This window comes from Labrus mixtus, chromosome 12, assembly GCF_963584025.1.
Source record: "Labrus mixtus chromosome 12, fLabMix1.1, whole genome shotgun sequence".
Taxonomy (NCBI): domain Eukaryota; kingdom Metazoa; phylum Chordata; class Actinopteri; order Labriformes; family Labridae; genus Labrus; species Labrus mixtus.
This window is the reverse complement of record NC_083623.1, coordinates 14,013,931-14,035,058: the sequence shown is the minus strand read 5'-3', so window position 1 is coordinate 14,035,058 and position 21,128 is coordinate 14,013,931. Positions and strand designations below refer to the sequence as shown.

At 41.0% G+C, this 21,128-nt stretch overlaps 1 protein-coding gene across 1 annotated transcript in view; it reads left to right on the top strand.

Annotated features, from left to right (window-relative positions):
* The window catches only part of esrrgb (estrogen-related receptor gamma b), a 37,494-nt gene extending 20,278 nt beyond the window's left edge, over positions 1-17,216 (top strand). The window contains exons 4-7 of the mRNA XM_061052131.1: positions 4,479-4,589; positions 5,057-5,218; positions 12,027-12,296; positions 14,887-17,216. Of these exons, the coding sequence (XP_060908114.1) occupies positions 4,479-4,589; positions 5,057-5,218; positions 12,027-12,296; positions 14,887-15,131 (788 nt within the window). The 3' untranslated portion in view covers positions 15,132-17,216. The remainder of the gene's footprint in view (positions 1-4,478; positions 4,590-5,056; positions 5,219-12,026; positions 12,297-14,886) is intronic.
* The last annotated feature ends 3,912 nt before the right edge of the window (positions 17,217-21,128 follow it).

Sequence of the window (21,128 nt, the reverse complement as noted above, 5' to 3'; positions counted from 1 at the left end):
TCAGTGCTTCCTTGATTGTGGGGATTTTTTTTTTTTTTTACTCCGACGATGTAATGTGGTGGATAAATACAAGCTGCCATATTATTTTGGCATCCTACGCTGCTGTCTCGCTCTCACCCAACCACAGATAAGAGATCAGCAGTCTTTCCTGAGCGAACGTGGCTACTGGGGTTACGTTACAGCCTTATTTTCCTCCAGCCACATACACAAAAGATTAGTGAAGCCATATCCAATATCACAGACTGTCAGGGCCCTTTCTGATCAATAGGCTCACATCAGAACCCAATCTATACACTAAGATTACATCATCAAAATAAAGATAAAAAATATATTTTTATGGCTTTAAATTCCTGTAAATACATACAAGCAGTATATGTTTGAATATACAAAATTCAGTTCTCTTGTATTACTTTAATCTATGTATTCAAAGAAGTTAAACTGTTGTGTCACAAACATTTCTATCTGACGGAAAATGTACCGGGCCTTGTTTGCTTTTGAGGGTGTCAGAGTAGTAGGCAGACTGCAGCTGAGAGTCAGCGCCCACCCAGCCGCTCTGCACCCGCCTGTCCTCACTGTCTGACAGGTGATAGATCAGACACGGAGGCTAACACGTGTTCCTCTGAAGACGGGGGTTTAGCCGAATGCTGGCCTCTGATGCGCACACTCGAACTCACAACACAGACATTCATGTAAATGCCAAATATATCTTCCCCCGACAAGTGACATGGAGTCAGGCCGCGAGGTGCATGTTCCCTCCTGTCACCCTTCACCTTTTTTTTTTTTTTTTACTCACAGTGGTGCAAACACCACAAAACCAAACACAAGCTGAAAGAATACAAAGGCTATCCTGAATCGACCCGGCCATCTCCAGCCGTGCAGATGTTTTCGATCCCAACGCATTTGTGGTCAGCATGGCTTTCTAATACACAGTAATACCCCTCGTGGACACGCCAGCTCAGATTTATGAAAAGTGTAGCAGGTGGGACGCCGTCCTCACATACACACCCCCCTCCTCCTCTGCCCATTTTTCTTGTATTCCACCCCTCACTTCTTCTCTGCGGCCCACCCAGACTCTGCACAGTCACACAAAAGCTGTCAGATGCCCTTAACTTTTTGCACACTTGTAGACGCGGCCCCTCAGAAGTAGCTCTGCTAACTCTGTGACTTGTAAAGGGTGGGACCTCATCTGTGTGTGTTGGGGGGGGGGGGGGGGGGGGGGGGCTCGGGCTCTGCATCCCTCTGATTTTTCCCAGCTAAAATAGGGAGTTCCTAATCTCCCCTTGGCAGCGTTCACCAGCCAGTCAATTCTGACACATTCGCTAGAAAGAAGGGCCTCTGACAGGTGAGGGGCCCAAAATAGTTGCATGAGATACACACATGTTCTATATAGTAACACATACACTTGATGCACTCTGAGACACATACACATTTATGCATATAGTCATTTTTGTTAGTAGTAGTAGCAGTTACAGACAGTGAAGTCATTTTATCCGAACTGTGACTGTGAATTTAAGGTTTGAACAACAGCAGGAAGTAATATGCTGTAACCTTAACAGAAACTAAACAATGTGGGTCTTTTAGGAAATTATTCTTGTGTTTTCAGAATCAATAATCGACAATTTTACTCAATTTAGGCCAAACAAAACACAAACTAACAAAGAATCAATTTATTTCCGCAGCGTCGTTTTCCAAGCAGCTTGAATAACACACATGTAGAACATTGATTAGAGCAGGGTACAGAGTAAATCAAATTTGACAAATTTAAGTACAATTTCTGTTGAATTTGGCCCTTTGTGGGACTTCAATATTTTCTGAAATTGCCTTTAATAAGGAGAAGTAAGGAGGAGGAGGAAGAGGTTGTCAACAAATTAGTTAAATTGTATTGTGTTTAGATTAAGAACGAATGACATACACACATTAAAGGGTAAAATAAATCTACATGACACACACACACACACACACATACACACGAGCACACAGTGGCGGCTGGATAGAAGAAAACAGCCGCTTCTATCAGGAATGTGCTTTAAGGCTGCACGAGTCAATAAAGATATTGAATGTGAAAGAGAAGCTGGGGTCAGGTGGCCATAAAGATTGCTCCTATGCAAACATGCCTCATCTTTCTACACACTCACTCTCACACACACACACACACACACACACACACACACACACACACACACACACACAGAAAGGACAGACAGTATCTCTGTCTCAGGCCATCTCCATGTACTGTACTATATGATCTTACCAAGCTCATGGCATCCAGCACACACACACACACACACACACACACACACACACACACACACACCACCACCACCACCACTTCACACACTCCCTTTTACAACCCTGCATCCATATTTTGGCCGCCACACTTTGTGAAGGCCCAGCAATCATAAAAATGTATCTGGATGCTTTAAAGATGATCCGTGCACCCGCCTGGCTAACCTCACTACAGAGTCACATGCTCTCCTCTGGACCTGATTGTCCCGCAGCATAGAGGCTGCTGTGGTTTTGGGCCTGAGGTGTGGAATGTGCTGCTGACGATGACACAAACCATCCTCCTCCTCCTCCTCCTCCTCCTCCTCCCTTCATCCCTCTACAGCTCTCCAAGAGGGGCCTCGTCCAGCTGTCTTGTTGTGGTCAGATTCTCAGTACTGTGCCGAATCACATGGGGAGGAGATAATCCCACACTGGCTGGGACAGGCAGGGCTGTCAGGGAGAAAACGCACACCCGATGCTGAAAGAGGCGGTAAAAAGAGACAGGGGGGAAAAGTGAGAGAAAACTGATACATCCAGCCAAAAACTGGAGCCTTTTGCTGTCTCATTCCCCGACTCTCCTGTCCTCAAACATTACCCGACTCTTTTTTCTTTACCACTCTCTGTGTATTTTCTCTGCCCTGGGTCTCTGCCCTTTTTGCAGCGCCGCTAAGCTGTAAACTGAAACTGGTTAACGCTGAGCTCTTAATTCTTGTCAGCGTCTATTAATTATGGACCAGTTGGATGTTCCAGTTCAAACAGCCCCCGCGGATCTTGGAATTCTAACTCCGGCTGTTTGGTCACTTGTCGCTCGTTGCAGCCACATGACCCTGCAGCCCACAGCAGGAACACAGTGTCTGTGTCTCTCTGTTAGTGTGTGTGTGTGTGTGTGTGTGTGTGTGTGTGTGTGTGTGTGTGTGTGTGTGTGTGTGTGTGTGTGTGCGTGTGTGTGTGTGTGTGTGTGTGCGTGTGTGTGTGTGTGTGTGTGTGTGCGGCTTTGGATATAGGGGCAGGGGCAAAATAAGCAACAATTGTCTGTCACTTAGTCTGACTAATCTATTTTATATGAATTTAGGTTATACAGTTGCTTAATATGTTTTTCCATTACACAAGCTTGATTCATCTGTCTCTGTTTGGCCTATGTTTGTCATTAAATATAGAGAGGCTATTGAATTGGTTTAAGACCCACAATTTCCTGATGCACAATGTGTAATTTTGAATTCACCTTAAACAAGAGTAATGGTAGGAACAAGTACTGAAGGTCCATCTATCGTAAAGCCAGCTCCTGGCTGCCTAACTGACTAATTAAAACTGCATCCACATGCGTTCAAAGAACAAGAAGTCTATTTGCGAGCCTTATTGATTACTTTAAGGCATACAAATGGAAAGCTGTGTTAGGAGAGGGGCTCTCGATTTAGCTTCAATCTGCCAGGCATAAAATGATCTCACTGTGTTTGCTGGGAAGAATGAGCTCCCTCTGGGCACACCGGGTAATTAGGTTAGTGGATAGTCGGTGTCAGGAAATTGAAAGACCATCCTAATCGGATTCTTTTGTTTCCTGGGGAATCAAAGGAATTTATACGAGTCACTGGGAAATCTCACACGACTCACTTCCACTTGACCATGTAAAATCTGTTTGCTCTCCCTCCATGCTCAAACAACTTTTAATACCAGAGTGTAAATCCAGAACACGAGGTGCATCAGATGTGGCCCGTGTCCTCTGAGATGGCTTTCAAGCTAATCCCAGATATGTCTGTTTGTATACTAACTAGATGCTTACACTCCTCCATCGGTAACAAGCATGTATTGAACAGTCCCTCTCTTAAATTAAAGGGTGGGGGGAAGCCAAGAAGTTTAGCAGTCCCAATGACGATCTTTGCATAAACAGCTCATACCACTGGAATTAATGACAATTATGTTTTTAATGAATTCTTAAGTGATCCTTTTTAACCCTTGTAATAATTATAAAACCTCAGAGTGAAGATGGAAGAATAGAAGCTTAAAGCTTAACATTGGTCATGGGGCATTAGAATGAAATCAAATGAAGTCAGATTAAACATCTCCTGGTAGCTGTAAATGTTGCAACTCAAGAACGATTTTTGCTGAGATAAATTCTATTTTGTTTTAATCTGCTAAATAATCAATAAGTGTTTTACTCTTGCAATATGGTGTATCTTCTGTTAACATGTATGCTTTTTTTTTCTTTTTTTTTGCAGGTGTACGTCTGGACCGGGTGAGAGGGGGCCGACAGAAGTACAAACGGAGGTTGGATGCAGAGAACGGCGGTTACCTCGGCCTCTCCATCCCGCCTCCTGCGAAAAAGCCTTGTGAGTCAAACAGCTTTATCCTCTGTTCCTCACTCAGTTGATTAAAAATAAAAAAACTTTTATATTGCAAAAATGAGGATTCATTTTGCTTAGTTTTTTTAATACCACTATTAGAATATATAACTATTGACAAAAATATGTTATTGAGTAATGTGAGCAGAACTTTGTAGATGTATCGTTTCATTTTCACTGTTCAGGAATGCAAACATCAAATTCCTAACAAGCCCTACCTGCCAACATTTTTATACTTTTTATCACAATCAATTGAGATTCTAAACTCTATGTGAAGTAAAACTTTTAAAAAATTATTATTATTCATTTATTTAAGTTTTCATTTCCTTTATTCCATTTATTTAAGTTTTTATTTGCTCTGTTTAAATACCCCTCTCTCTCTCTCTCTCTCTCTCTCTCTCTCTCTCTCTCTCTCTGTGTCTTATTCTCTGCATCCTTTTTTTCGCTCCTTTCAGTGACAAAGATCGTCTCCCATCTGTTGGTGGTGGAGCCAGAGAAGATCTACGCCATGCCTGACCCCAGCATGCCCGACGGAGACATCAAGGCCCTGACCACACTGTGCGACCTGGCCGACCGCGAGCTGGTGGTCATCATCGGCTGGGCAAAACATATCCCAGGTACAGAGACAGGACTGCTGATGAGTGACTGTTGTGTGGAAACATTTCATTTCTTGAGTTTTTGACATTCAAAACTATTTCAATTTCAATCATATAATATTTGATTTGTTAATTATTTTTTATTCAAAGTCACTAATTGACATAAAAAAGAAATCTAGGATTATATGACCAGTTGTTTTTCATGACATATACAAGGATGTAAACCTCTTTCTCATGTTATAATTTAAGCTTTCAAATGATTCTTGAAAGACAATTTCAGAGTTTTGCTGTTGCTTAAGCAAAGAAGTAATCCAACATTTGTGCTTTGGTTTTTTTGAAACAAATACAGTGTGAGAAGTACTTCACTTACTGTTGCACACACATAAACACCTCTCCCTCACACGCACACGTTCATGCACACACACAGGATAATTAACATCTGCTACTCATCTGCACCTAAGGGAGAAGCTAGTCCCATATTCTAAAATCTAATCAATAAAGAGCAGCTGAAACCTTTGATTTGACTGGGTGGGGTGGGGGAGTCTGGGGGGCAGGGGAGGGGATCCGCCCCTGTGTCAATGTATTCCATTTCAATCCCAGACTTAAAGAAAGCAATCCTCTTACCTACTTAAGGAAACTACACAGGGCCGATTGTTAAATTGATTGATTTTGGGAAATACTGATGGATTTCTTTGGTCCTTGCTGACGAATTCTTAAATAAGACTTGTTATGTAAATGTCCTCAGATCTTCTTCTCTTTTCATATAAAGGAGTCAAAACAGACATCATCAGTACATTTAAAGGAGCACAGGTTGGTTTCAGTGTAGATACAGCTCATGGATCCAGTCACAAAGTATTTACACTATCAGACATCTTATCTCAATTAAAACTTATTTTTATTCTTTCTCTGAGGGCAAGTAATTCATTCTCAAACGGTTTGTCCCAATAAACCCAAACTTATCTGAAACGCTGATATCAAAGATCAGGCGGTGCTTGATGTTGTCACACTTTACTAAAATTTCAATAATAAATCAACTTCATGTGAAATTGTATATGTTCACTTATTTCCCAGCTAATACAATACTGACCACCTGTAAAGCTCTGTGGTCCACAGATGATCGCCTTCATCACTGATTAGTCGTCACATACACTTTCGGCACCTATAGTTATTCGCAGTAGCTGTATTGATCCAGAATCTGTCAGAGGTCCAGATAAAAAAAAAAACAGTATGTGTTGTTAAAACTTTTCTGTAGGATGAGGATAACTCATCCTAATAATCTGAGTTACGCTGATCAAAGCGGAGGGCTAGATTCTGGCTGGATTAAAGGAACAACATGTAAGAATATTTTAGAGGTAAAAAAAAAAAAATTATACAACCACCATGATATTTTTTTCATGTTTTTCAATTAGCTGTTAATATGAAACATAAAATAGCAGTAAATCTGTCAGGATCTTTCTTTTTGTGTGGATTTTGGCGCCCCCTGTGGACAAAGTTTGAAGTATTTACAGCGCTGGTAGTCTGGGTTTTGTCTGGAACAACTGGGATGAGGGGATTAAATTAATAAAGATAAAAGAGAGCTGTTGGGTTGTTTGGAGATTAGCATTTTTTTTGCTATGAGGTAATGCTGCTACTGTCATCATTGAGACTTTTAACTTGAAAGATGCTTTTTGAGGTCAAAAAGAGGCCAAATAGCATATACAATTACATTTTTTTTTTCAGTTTAATTGTAGAGAGGGGAGGGGGGTTTCAGAAGTTAATCCAAGAAATTTACATGCAGTCATATTTTTGCATTAACATTTTCTATGGCCGGCTATTGATCTTGAACGCTGTGAAGATCTAAATTCAGAGCTGACAGAGTTATTAAAGCGCCATGTGACACTCTGGGGACACTTTACCCGGGGCCAGCGGGTCAGAGTGTCACTGAGTAACGATTAAGACAAAAGGGGTCCCTACAGTTTAACAGTCCACTCCCACCATTACGCTCATAGCCCAGCGAGCAAATGGCCTTAATGATGAGGTAATACGAGTCATTACTGCAGATCACTACATTAATGTAAAAGTCCTGCCATATCCAGATGTGTAGAGCTGTGAGGAAACATGTAGCATTTGGTACATTTTATTATACAATAACAGTTTGAAAGCTTGAACCGGTAAGGAATGGTCATGAGTTTACTTTTTCTTCATGTATGAAAGCAAATCTGGATTGTAGATTAGATGTTTTTAAGCAGATTTGTTGGAAGATTGAAATGGTTTTGAGACATGGTTTGTTGCAGAAGTTAAAAATTAGATAATAAGGAAATGACTGGCGTGTTGTGTTATAGATTGAAAAGCATTGGTTATTAACTGGATTTCACCCAATGGAACAATAGCTTTTTTCTCCTTCAAGACACCAATTCCCATACCAAGACTTGGGTATTGGCTGATACAGAGTTCCCCCTCAGATACCATTGCTATAAAAAAGCTGGTTTATAAGAATTTCTGACATTTTCCAACCATCACTACTACTGTGTACTACTACCACTAGCACTGCACCAATTTTGTCACATGATAATTAGCCAGTTAATTATCTGGAGCGCTTATACATTTATTTGTCAGATCAATAACTGATGATGCATTATAGGCTGAATCTAAGACCAATGTAGATATTGTGATCAGTATTGAAACAACTCTATACACAAGAATGAAAGTAACTATATACACCTGTGCAAATGTGAAACAGCAACAGAAACACACACCTTGTTAAAACTGCATCAGAAATATCTAACGTTAAGTAAAGGAGCATCAGTGCCTTACTACAGCTTGACTGTATGTGACACACACTGTTGTGAAAATGGAAACAGAAGTATAGCACGGTTGTTGGTGGTGGGATGTTGTCACTTATTAGTGCAGCTGTTAACAAACACACACACACACACACACACACACACACACACACTTATCTCATACATATAACAGCACACAACAAGTGTAGATTTAGATTTCAGGAAACTCATTTCATGGCTTTATTTTCTTACTCTTTTCCTGCCACACACACACTACCCCTCTCTCTCTCTCTCTCTCTCTCTCTCTCTCTCTCTTTCCCTTTTTTTCTTTCTGCCGTCATATCCCCGACACACACACTCTCTTGCTTCCTTGTTCTCTGGCTCCCCTGACTCTCCCCTCCTACTCCTGCGGCTCATATAGGGCCCTCTTGTCTCATTATTACCTCTGTCTTTTTATTAGGCCCATTAGGGCTCTTAGGAGGCCTGTAATGATACTAAATGAATAGAGAGTGAACTGCTGTCTGTTTTAGACCCAGCTCTCAATGACAGCTTCAAGCTTCACTGAAAACCGCTCACTCTCTTCATTGTGCTGAGGAGGGATTCAATTACTTATCTGATCTGTACCTGTTCAGTACTGTAGCACAACGGGAGAACCTCTTTTCTACAAACAATTACCAACATCCCACAGCATATATGGACACTCCTATTCAAATAGAGGCAATAATGTTGAATCATATGGTACAGTGGTTTAGTATGTACAGTGCTGGTTAATAGGATTTATTTCAGAGATCACCACCTATCCGTCAAGTGCAAAATAGACACTGGAGATCAGACCCTTACCCTCCATGCCCTTGTTTTTTTGGCTTTGGCAACTGTTGCTATGTTTGGTGAGAGTTGGTTAACCTTAGAAATCTTGTCTTGTATAGTCACACAATGTGCTTGAGTTGCCTTAAAATCATATGTTTAAATGTAATTGTAGACACTTGTTTAAAGTTATGTCCGTGTTTTTGTTTATTTTGTTTATACAACTTAGTAAAAAATGAAAGGAAAGCTGTCCTCTTTGTTTGAGCTGTGGATTGTCCAGAGGCAAAGTGCTGTATGGGCATTTCTTTCTTCCTTTATAGTCTATACCAGTGATTTCTTTGGCCTATAATCTCCCTGTTAAATGTATTAAATGAAGGCATTAAAACCTCTCTATCAGTTAAGCAGTTTGCCCGCCAGCCTATAAACTTTTTACTCTTCTCTCTTCATTTCTCCTCTACTGCTTTCTGCCACATAAGAATTGAATAGGCGGTATTTCATTTTATTCTAGCGCAGTGAAAACCTGGTGGTGTCTTCTCTCTCTTATTCATGACATCACAAGAAGAGACGAAAAACTGCACTGACAGAGACAGTGTCATGTTTGGTCAAACGGCGGTGAATCAGTAGGTGAAATATTGATATTTCATCAGGGGGAGTGAACCTCCGCAGCGACACTTAACTCAGCCACCTCCGGGCGACACACCTGAAGCTCCGGGGCGACCTCCGGGGAGGCAGGAAGTCACTCCATTGCCTCGGTAAATTGAATGGAAAGAAAAAAAGAAACACAGGTTGACGAAAGGTAAAAGACTGATGAAGAAAAGGAGGAGACAGCAAGAGAGGATAACAGATCTTTCACAAGATGTGTAGAAAGAGAAGCAGTATTGAACAAAGAGAAAACACTTAAGAAACTCATAACAGTCATTATTTAAAGGTTCTATATGTAACTTTTTACATGTATAAATCGTTTTTTATCGCCCATTAATAAGCGAATGGTTAACTGATGTGAAAAACAGTAGGAACTCATCACACACTCCCGCTACAGCCAGAGGCCGCCTTCCATACACTTCCTTCCGCCCTAAGAGCTCTCAAAGGCGGACAAACTCATCACACACTCCCGCTCTCAGCCAGTGTCTGCAGAGACTGTCGTTTGTAGGATGGAGAATGAATACAGACACACAGACTCCTTCACAGACGTTCACATGTGTATGACCACTTACCTCCTCTGTAAACATTATGTCGGTAAATATCCAGTGTTTCGCGGCCGATGATGATGCTCGTTTGTGTACGTACGAGCACGTATGACGAGCACGCGAGGGCGAGCGAGCAACAGGTTACTGGTGCACTTCACCTAACGGCCATGCGGTATCACTACAGACGCAGTATTTCTGAAAGTTACATATAGCCCCTTTAATGTTAAATTATTGCTCCTTTACAACGCTCGTTGCTAACTCAATTTGTAACACGGTAGTCCTCCCTAATTATTTTTCATTCTGGTAAAATGTCTTTTAGGGATTGACTTTGAGTAAATTAATTTATTTCCGACGCAGCCTACAGTATCTACATCCAGTTATTCTGCAGTTCCTCCATCCTCCCAGTTAACGTGTACCGGATGTCCTCCATCAGCTGTCTGTTTGTCAGATCTGAGGCTTGGATCGATCCCCCTTTCGCATTTGGTGGACTGATTACAATCTACTAATCAATGACACCCCCAGCACTCTTTTCTCTCTCCCTCATTCTCTCTCTCTCTCTCTCTCTCTGTGCGTCGTTTCTCTATTTGCTTGATAAGAAACATCGGTGGACCTCTTTTAAGTCAAGCTGCCCCTTTCCCATCCATGCGGCCTCAGATTTAAGTAAGCAGAGTGCCCGGTTCAAGGCCCTGGTCAATACCCCCCAATCACCTTTCCATTCACTATAGAGCGCTGAAAGGTATTGTGGGGCTTGAGGTCCTTTCAGATGTCCGTCTGTTTGATGTGGTGTGTGTGTGTGTGTGTGTGTGTTTGAATGTTGGAGGAGAGAGTTGACGGGTCGACCTCCAGATCTTGGATGAATTGTTAGCGTGATTTCAGGAGGTCAAAGATGAGAAACAAAAGACTTGAGAAGGTTTTTATCGCATATGTTTTTGTTTTCTATTGGATTTCATCTGGCCCATCGTTTCCCTTTTATAGAACCTGTAAGCCATTTAAAGAGTACTAATCTATCCCTCTCATACATTTGTGCTCTGACAAGATCTATTGATGAGAGTTGCAACATAAAATAAACACTGTAATGTCAGCAGACTTACACACAACGCTATTTTGATACACCATTCTTCCCCAAAGTTTTCTGCTCTCCTGTTTTTTTTCCTAGACTCTGAAGAAAAGTAAATTAAAAAAGCGAGATCTTCACTCTCTCCATTTCATCTATCAAAACACAGCCGACACAAATCTCTTTTAGTTATAAATGGCCCTCATTGATTTTTCAGTCTGTCTTCTCTTGAGCTCAGGTTACAGTTCCTGTAACTGAAATTCATTCTGTTAAAAAATCCAACTTTTTTGTGATCAGCTGTTATCTTTTTCTAAGCTCTACAAAAAAATGCTCCAAATAGAGCTCCTCCTTTAACCTGTTAAGGCTTTTATTGCCTTAATTTAAATCCAAAATGGCTTTTTTTATCTCCTTCTGAGTGTTAAAGAAGAGTGCTTTAACTCGTGAGTTTATTAAAGCTCCTCACATGTGACATCATCATGACACAAAATAGATGCAATGGTAAATAGAGCCAGGTTAGTTTAATTTTAGTCATTTTAATATCTGAGGATTCATTATTTGTTGTGAAAGAGAATAAATAAATCTCCTTCTTGCCATGACAATAACCAGAGATGGTTAAAGAGTATTTCCGTCCTCACTAAGCGTTGCCTCATGTGCCACTGGAGTGGGTTGCTGAAGGAGTGACTGTGGACTGTTGCCGGTTAAAGCAGCCCTGTCTCAAGTTTCAAAGGCCTCCACACTTGACTGATTTATATTCTCGCCCTTAAGCCTCCACATATACAGCCATCGGCCTCTGTTTCAAGTTGGACGTCTCCATGGATTACGCGGCACTGTACACACAGCCCGTAAAACATATAGAGGAATTGAGACGCCCAATTACAGTGCAGCGAGGTTAATGGTTGATGCCATGATTTGTCACAAATCATGGTTATAAAGTGAAGAAAGCATAAAATGAAGTAGAGCAGTTTCTGGGAGGTGAAAATTTAAAAAAAAAAAAAAAAAAAAAAATGTTTTTGATTCTTCAGGTTTTTCCACTCTGTCACTGGCTGACCAGATGAGTTTACTACAGAGCGCCTGGATGGAGATCCTGGTTTTGAGCATCGTGTTCCGCTCGCTGCCCTGCGAGGACGAGATTGTGTACGCTGAGGACTACGTGGTGGACGAGGACCAGGCGAGGGTCTCGGGCCTGCTCGACCTGCACGTGGCCATCCTGCCGCTGGTGAGACGCTACAAGAAGCTGCGCATGGAGAAGGAGGAGTTTGTGACACTAAAGGCCATCGCTCTTGCCAACTCAGGTACAGATGAACCTCTTTATCATGTCAGTATGGATTCACTCAGTCCACGCTTACATCAAACCACAGTGTGCAAATACATCAAATATTTTAGGGTGACTTACAGGGAAATGTTGAAATACATTCATAATGCTCTCGGGTTATTTTTCTGTGTTAACACAACATCAATAACATGCCTGGAAAGATATACACAATGAAATGTGGAGCAAGATTTTTTTTGCCAATTTAAAGTGTAAAGATCACTTTTAAGGGTCAAAACATTTCAGTGAAGAAGAATTGCACTTGCATATTTATTTCACATTTCCGTTATTTGTTCCAAATAGCCCTTATGTTCCTCCAACAACACGACAACACGATTTCATGAGCATGCCAGGAGGGTACATCTCTTCGTCCAATCTTAAATAAATCTAGCTAGTTGGCATTCAATTAAAGCAAACAAAGAAATAACGCAAAAATTGTCACGCGTTTGTCCATATCAGGCGAGCCGATCACTTCCACATTGAAGGATACCCGATAAGAAGGGACAAAAAGGTCACAGGCAGGGTTGTTTAATTTAAAGCTTGCTGTGTGTCTTTGAGTGTGTGTGTGTGTGTGTGTATCTATATTTTAATTTGTGTGCTCATACATGTGTGTGTGAGACTGTCACATTGCGCTCTCATTCTCTCCATCTCCATAACAGTAGCTGCCAGTGCACAGCAGCCCAGGGAGATATATTTAGCATTTCATTAGGAAAACAGGGGCTGTCAATAAAATGTGTTAAGTGGAGTGGAATGAGCGTCAGGGAGCGACGGGCCTCGTTTGTTCCAATGTGAAGATGCTGTGCCCGTATCGACAGTTTGCTTTTCATGAGGCCGCGCCTGTCCCCCCTGCTAATCAATGCCTGTTAGGAGTCTTTTCTCCTGCCTGACTGAAAAAAATGAAAAATGCTGAGCCCAGAGCTTTCGTCTTCTGATGACAAACTCTCCGTGGGAGGAAGGAGAGAGGAGGGGGGAGGGGGGGATAGGGGGGGGGGGGTTGATGAAAAGAGATGGTATGTAAAGGTAAGGGAGAAGTGTGAGAGAGGAAAGCCGGGGTGGAGAGGGAGGCTCAGGGAGGGCGAGAGGGCAGCCTCGGCTCGTTTGAACACGGTCTCCGGGAGCTTGGGCTCCCTGGGTCCTGTGGGTGTGACAGCTGTGGAAATTCATGGCCATTGATTTTGTAATTAGCGGAGTATCGACGGGATTGACGCCAGGCTGCTGACGGATTACATGGAAATTGTTTCTTCAAAGTTATTTTTGCATTCCGCCCCTAACCTCCTTCAACACACACACACACACACACACACACACACACACACACACACACACACACACACACACACACACACACACACACTCTCACACACACACACACACACACACACACACACTCACACACACACACACACACAAACTCTGCCTTTGCTTCTCTACACTGACACACATTTCAAGACATATTCTCTCTCCCCTCCATTCTCTGCTTTACACACACACTCACACACACAGTCACACACACACACACACACACACGCTGGCGCAGCCAAACGCGGATCAGATCAGTATTAACATGAAGGTTTCAAATGAAGTGCTGGAACACATGTGCGGTCCACATAGCCTAGTTAATTTCCCAAGATAGAAATGCAATTTACACAGAAGGCGACTGGTAAAAGAGACTTAATCAGTCAGTTAGGAACATAATTAGCCTTGTACTTTCCCTTTTTTCTGCCTCATTTACATGTTTGTACACGGTCTTACTTCACTTCACAAATTTCCAACCCATAGCAGAGCTGATCAAGTCCTCTCCCTCTTCAATCAGCAGCCGCCTTTTTTTTGTTTTTAGGATGAGAGTCCATCTTATCCTGATTCTATTTGATTAAAACACTGAATTGAATCCCAGTTTTGTCCTGCATGAGTGTATCTGTCTGTTTCTGAATTGTTGATGTGATGAATGCACAGATTGGACCTGACACTGTGAGTCTTTGCTGTAAAATTGTCTGAAGCAAACCACCACTTGTCCATCCAAACCCTCCCTGTCAGCTCGTCCTTTAGAGGACACGCCTGCTTTTTTTTTTCCTGACTTGTAGATTTACACATAGAGAGCAGTTTTTAATAAGTCTCAACTGGTTTTATTTTAGAGCCTATACATAAGGGGGCCAACTGCTCTTTCTTATGGAAATGAAGGCCATCTGCCGCCATCATTCAGCTGAACGATATCCTAGTAATGCAGCCATCTGAATTCATTAGCAAAGGGGGATGTATGTGGTCCATGATACCAAAAGAAATGAATCTCTTCCCTGTCCCACCGTATATATTTATACAGACCTGCAGTACCTCTCCCTTTTTCTCTTTCTCCCTTGAGTCCAGGCCACTATAGGCATTTATTTAAGGAGCGTCATTAACCACTAACACGAGAAAACCTCTCTGCAAAATTGCATGTTTGCAAAGAGAGGCTGCAGAATTCAAAGCTGCAAAACACTAAGTGTTTGCAGCTGTAGTTATTTTGTCAAATCAATTAAAAATGCTTGATTTAATCTTATTTAGCTTTAAAATGTAATCCTTTGTGTCCCTTCCTGCAGACTCAATGCACATAGAGAACATCGAAGCGGTCCAAAGGCTCCAGGATTCTCTCCATGAGGCCCTGCAGGACTTTGAGGGCTCCCAGCACCCGGAGGACCCTCGACGGGCAGGGAAGCTGCTAATGACCCTCCCTCTGCTCCGTCAGACCGCCACCAAGGCCGTGCAGCACTTCTACAGCATCAAAATGCAGGGCAAGGTCCCCATGCACAAACTATTCCTCGAGATGCTGGAGGCCAAGGCTTGACACCCGGGGCCAGGTGATTGACAGACAGCTGCGTCAGCCAATGGGAGGCGAGGGACAGCCGGATTAAGAAATAAAGGCAGTGTGCCAATTGAGAGAGAAGACTCCTGAGTCGTTTGAACTATTTTAAAAGGTAATTCATTTAAAAGAAAATGGACTTTAAATGCTTTTAAAAAGGATAAATATCAACCTGATTGACATGGGATCGTGATGATGTAAATAAAGATGTTGTGTACAGAAATCAGGCAACAGAGGTCTTGTTATAACCAGAGACCCACTGCTCTATATCACCTGAAGCTTCTGTGAATCTGTTTCTTATCTTATTTTCATCTCTAAAAGGAAGTATGTTAATATAAATGTCCTAAAGAAGTGTACGGCTGTTAAGCCACACTCTGTGTTTTTGTTGTTTTTCTTCCATATTTTCTAATCTGAGTTGTTCAAGCAATAGTCTCTAACTGGTCGACATATTATACTTGTACTGTATATTGTGTGAAATTGCACTGGGCGAGCGGGTGGGAGGCAGAACTGTTAGACATATTCTTATAGTTGTCATTAAAGAAAGCAATGGGTACTTCTAAAGGGTACGTAAGATTTCCTCGTAATATATTTACCTCGTAGTAGCTTCATCGACTCAACGGTTTTAGTCGACTTGGTGCTCACAGAAGGATGATGGTCGGCGAGTGATCATTGTCGCAAACAGTTTGCACTAAGCATCGACGAGAAGAAAAAAACACGGCTATAATGGGTAGCATAGCGTCCGTGTCTCAGTCAGTGTTTTTGCTTTTAGAGTTCCCTCTTTAATCCTCTCTGTGTTCAGTGTCACACACACTTATTGGCAACTAGCTATACTGTGAAAAAATACACACAAATAAGCTATATTCTGATGCTGACCATTTGAACTGTACAGCTTGTTTAAAAGTTGTTGTTTTGTAAGAGAATAACTGCAACATCTATGCAATATAATGCAATCTAATCTGCTCTTTAATAATGCCCCATAGGCCAGCAATAAATACAACCTTTGTAAAGTTTCAGTTTGTGTCAGGAAGACGCTCTTATTAAACTCAGCTCCTTTTTGAGTCTGTACGTTGTCATGGTGTTGTAGTAGATTGCACTATATTGCAGAGGTTTGGCTTTTTTCTTGTGTCCATCCTCCTTAGGTTAAGGTTTTGTTCTGAAACAAGTGTCACTATATTGACAGCGTAAGATCAACAGCTCCATCACATCACTCCTTTTTTATTTTTTATTTTTTTTATTTTTTTAAGTTAGATACTGTACGTAATCGAAAACCAAATCTGTCTGCTACCCTCACTTATATAAACTGTAATGATCCTGTGTTATTTTTCTCTTCTACAGTTTAGACTACAGATTTCAAATATCTGCTCTGAGACAGTAAAAACACCATCAATGCCACTGGGTCCACATGAATTGCTTTGCTAACATTCGGAATATTTCTTCCCTTTTATAAAAAACTTGAACTTAATAATATTTAAATTTCCTTTAATAGGCTGCAGCTTCACAAATGTTTGTAATATGGCAGCTCTTTAAAACCGTTTAAATTTAGATAAATACAATTTTCAATATTTGTGTGCAACAATATAATGACACTTGTGTATCTGAGAACTACTCGGTTTACCCTCTGGATTTAATGACAGAATATATCAGAACTCTGATTAGTCCAACCACTGTCCTGCATCCTTAGAAGTATTACCTTTAATCTTTAAACCTTTGACCTAAGTATTTTTTAGCTTTCTTATACGATGGTGCTCCTTATTCAGGCACTGATCCAAAAACAATGAAACTCTGAAACAGTGATGCGCTCACACTAAGTCAATACGTTTCTATATTCCTGAAGTGATAGTAGACTTAGTTTAACATCTGTCAGTTGCCAAATTATTTCAAGAAAGCAATCAGAATATTGTGACAGTTATTAACATGATATAAGATCAAAATAATGCGATAGATGAATAAGCTGCTCTTTAGCATTTTAAGGAGACACACTGTTGTCCTTTATGACGAACACTTGAGTGTGAAGTGTCGTTATCGTCTGCTCAAACATGAAGCCGAGCAGACGTCAGACAGTTTCTGCACTTGGGAAAAAAATTAATCCCCACAGGAGCAAACGCTATTGATTCAGTGAAATGTGATTTTTAGACAAATATAGCCCAACACAGTAGAGATTACAATTCCCATGATGCACTTCACTAACCCGTTAATTCATCCCGAGTTAAAGTAATGCCCTCTGTACCTCCGACAGTAGCAAACCAAGCGTAGAGGCTTCAGAAACTTTCAAATGAAACTGATAAAGCAGCATTTTACGATGTTCATTCTATTTCACATGGTTTAACCGTCATCTTATTTTGAGAATCCTGAACACCTCTGATTGTTCTGATGAGAGCTCGACGAGATGAAAATGTTGAATCTCTTTTTGTTCAGTCAGTGTGAGTCTCAGATGAGTACCGTACGATTTAAATAAGCATTTTAGTTTCCTCATATTTATGCTTAAAGAAATCAGTCCTTGTGGTTTTGGCTGTGTGAAGTGTTAATGAACACATCCTGACCCAAACACACAAACACACCTTCTCTCCTCAGACCAGTTCTTCATGTTCCTCCTTTATGCACTTTGAACACTGATCGCAGCTAATTGTTTCCCAGCTCCCCCCCCCCCCCTCCTTACTTCTCAAAATTAATATAAGAAAATAAAAGAAAAATGCCTAATTTATTTTCAGACTTCTAAAACGGTTCTACTGCGTCCAATTAATTCTAATTGTCTCCTAAGCTGAAATTCTCAAAAGAAATGGAGCAATTAAATTTCTGCTTTGGCTCTACCTCGGGGACAAGAGACGTTTTATTTCGGTTGTCGGCGGGGAGGGTTTGTGGAAACCTTTACAGAGGCGATTTCATGGCGGTCTGTAATAGTTTCATAACAGGGCGATCACTGGGCTATGCAAGGCAAATATGGCCACTTTTATGTTCCTCGTGTTGTGAAGCCGGACATTTACTTGTGCTTTGTTTACACACTGTACAGCGCCGTACACTGCAAATGTATTGTGCAAATTTCACTGTATACTGTAGCTGCTGTGCACTGATATTTATTTGATGAATTGTTTAAGCTGCCCGTTTATCAAGATGTGCAGCACAGATTCAAAGTCTACCCAATTAGCTGTATAATAAGAATCAATGTATTGAATCAAGTCAGAAAAAGTCTCTTTATAGCTGGTTCTTTTCTGTGTTTTAGTGTCTCTTACTGCTGTAAAATCATCCGTTTTGGTCATCAGCACAGCAGGACATATAACGAATGAAGTAGTACTAGGCCCTATACCTCAATTCATGTTTTTGAAAATTACTCTGCGTTTGGAAACGGGCCATGCTCTTCCTCTTGGGAATCAGTGGCACAGAAATAAAGTGACATCACTGACTGGGTATTAAAAAAATGTAGATGAACCTGCTGCAATTGGGGAGCACATTCCTTAGAGGAGAAAGCTGCTTATTCGCTGCTCCATTTGTGGACTTATCTCCGAGCACTCTGAGATGACGAGATTTACATAAAACATGGAGGAACCTCCCGAGCCGTGTAAAGGACCCTGCTAGGTGTCTGCGCTGCAGACATGTGAATGCCCAAGAGGTTTTCTCCCCTTAAAAAGCAATATGTTAGCAATTGTGATACATGAATCGCGCTAAGAGGAAGCATTGGTTCATTTTTAATTATGAACTTACCCTGTGCTCGGGTAACTATGCACACGTGTTCACAGTCCTGGTGAGGCGAAGGGTTAAGATGTGAGAAGTGAGCGGTAAAAAGCAGAACCACAGCTGGTTTCACTGGACAGTATTTTGTGGCATTTTCTTGTGTTTTTTTGTTTGTTGTGTTCATGCCTAATGTACCCATGTGTAAATATGCTTATTTTTTTCTGAGTGACTCAGATCTAACAGTGCACTGAATGTACAGTGACAATAAAATCACATGGTTTATGTAAACACTGCAAATGATTTCTGTTTGTATCTTCAAGTCCAATACAAGTTACACATTCACTTTGTACATTAAATAAGACAAGGTTCATCTGATAGATTCACTTTCTTTCAGGGTTAAAGGGTCATTTAAAAACTAAGACTCCCACTCTGCATATTCTTTATTTAACGTCTTGACCACAGATTTTTTTTTAATGGACCCTCAACCAGACCCGAGGTAGAACGTGTGTGATCTAAATGTCGTGATGTTACTGCAAAATTAAAATGACTTGGGATCACATATTAGCCAGCACCTGCTATGTTCCACTTGATGCTTCCATTAAAAATACCTTCAATAATTCTTAATCCATGGGTTTAAATTGATGCAACAGTTGTATAAACTTACATCTGAAAAAATAACAGAATAAAACTACTAGTTTGTTACTTAATAAAGGATATAAAATTGCAAATCAAAACATGTTTTTTCTACAAAGATGATAATGAAACAGAACAATTTAATGTTATTGTTAAATATGTATTTTTCACTTACATACAAAATATCTGAGCAGCATTACCATCACCTACTCTACAAAGTTTTTCAAATACAAAAATCGAATGTGTATACGTGACACTTTCAAAGACAAACCAATTCCTCCTCGTTCCCTCTGACAATAAGTTTTCTCTTAAAAGTAAGAAAGGGCGATAGTTTTTCCCACCAGTATTAAATAAAAGACGACTTTGAGTGTTCTAGTTATTTTATTTTTAAAGGAATTTCTATCCCGTCATAGCCTTGTCCTGATCTCAGCATTAGTGTGTATTGTAAAGCAGCACCTAGGATGACCCATCTTGTGTGTGTGTGTGTGTGTGTGTGTGTGTGTGTGTGTGTGTGTGTGTCTGCGTGTGTGTGTGTTCACTTGACGGTGCCTTGGGGTGTAACGGCATCCTCCTGCCTCGACTGTCAGTTGGTTCGCTGTCTACGCAACGTCCCGTTTGACCTTGCATTTAGCTACAGCACTGGCTGAATGCACATCTGACACACTCGCTTCCTTTGTGGTGCAATCCTGTGGAAGTCATTTCATTTACTGGGCTTTTTAACTTCAGCCATTGTGGGGGGGAAGGGGGGAGGGGGGGAGGGTGGGGGTTGAGTCTGTGTTTAATCAGCCTGCCACAAAGCATCCCCCCAAACAAAATCAAATGTGATGTACAGGGAAAAAATGATTTCTCAAAGCAAGATTAAATGAAACATATAAATGGACTTGTCACTTTTTCACTGATATTTTCTCTCTTGCCACTGTTAAGCTTGCCTCTTCTTATTGTTAGTGAAATAAGTTGAGTTTTCACTTTTTGATTTCTGTACACAGTATGTCAGTATCAAAAGTACCTTGTGATTGATTTATTATTCATTGACACTGAAGTATAACTCACACTATTAAAGGGATCATTTGTATGAGATTTTGAAATTGCATTGCGTTAGATGACGGTCAGCGTGTGGACCGTGTTTGGAAAAGCCAGCCTGAGTACCTAGAAGCAAAGATATCTACCGCTGTACAAAGAGTTGTACAAAAACATGATAAACCACTCCAAAAATATGAATTCACGGATATCAAAAACTGCATTTATGAATATTGTAACCTTTTCACTTTGCAGTCAGTCTCAAATAATAGGACACTTTGAGAGCAGATTGTAAAAATATTCAAAAACATAACATACATTTAAACGGTCCAGCATGTGTACAGTGTTGCTTAGCATTGTGCCGACTTTCTATATAGGGTCTGCGCTGACCATAATCCACTTTGCATATTTCCGTGACCATCGTTTGAACCTCACATCATGGCAGCTCTCCTTCTCACATACACTTGATATCATTTTTTTCACTCTTGCAGAAGGGAATTAGGGCATGTCCCACTGTCCTCAGAATGACTCTCCATTTGTAAACCATGTTTTATTCTCCTTAAATCCTCAGCAGTTGTCATGTCCTTTTGCGCTTAAAAAAAGGGCAGGATGGGGGGCGGGGGGGGCTTTGACTTTTTTACATTGCAACCTGTTAATCACACAACC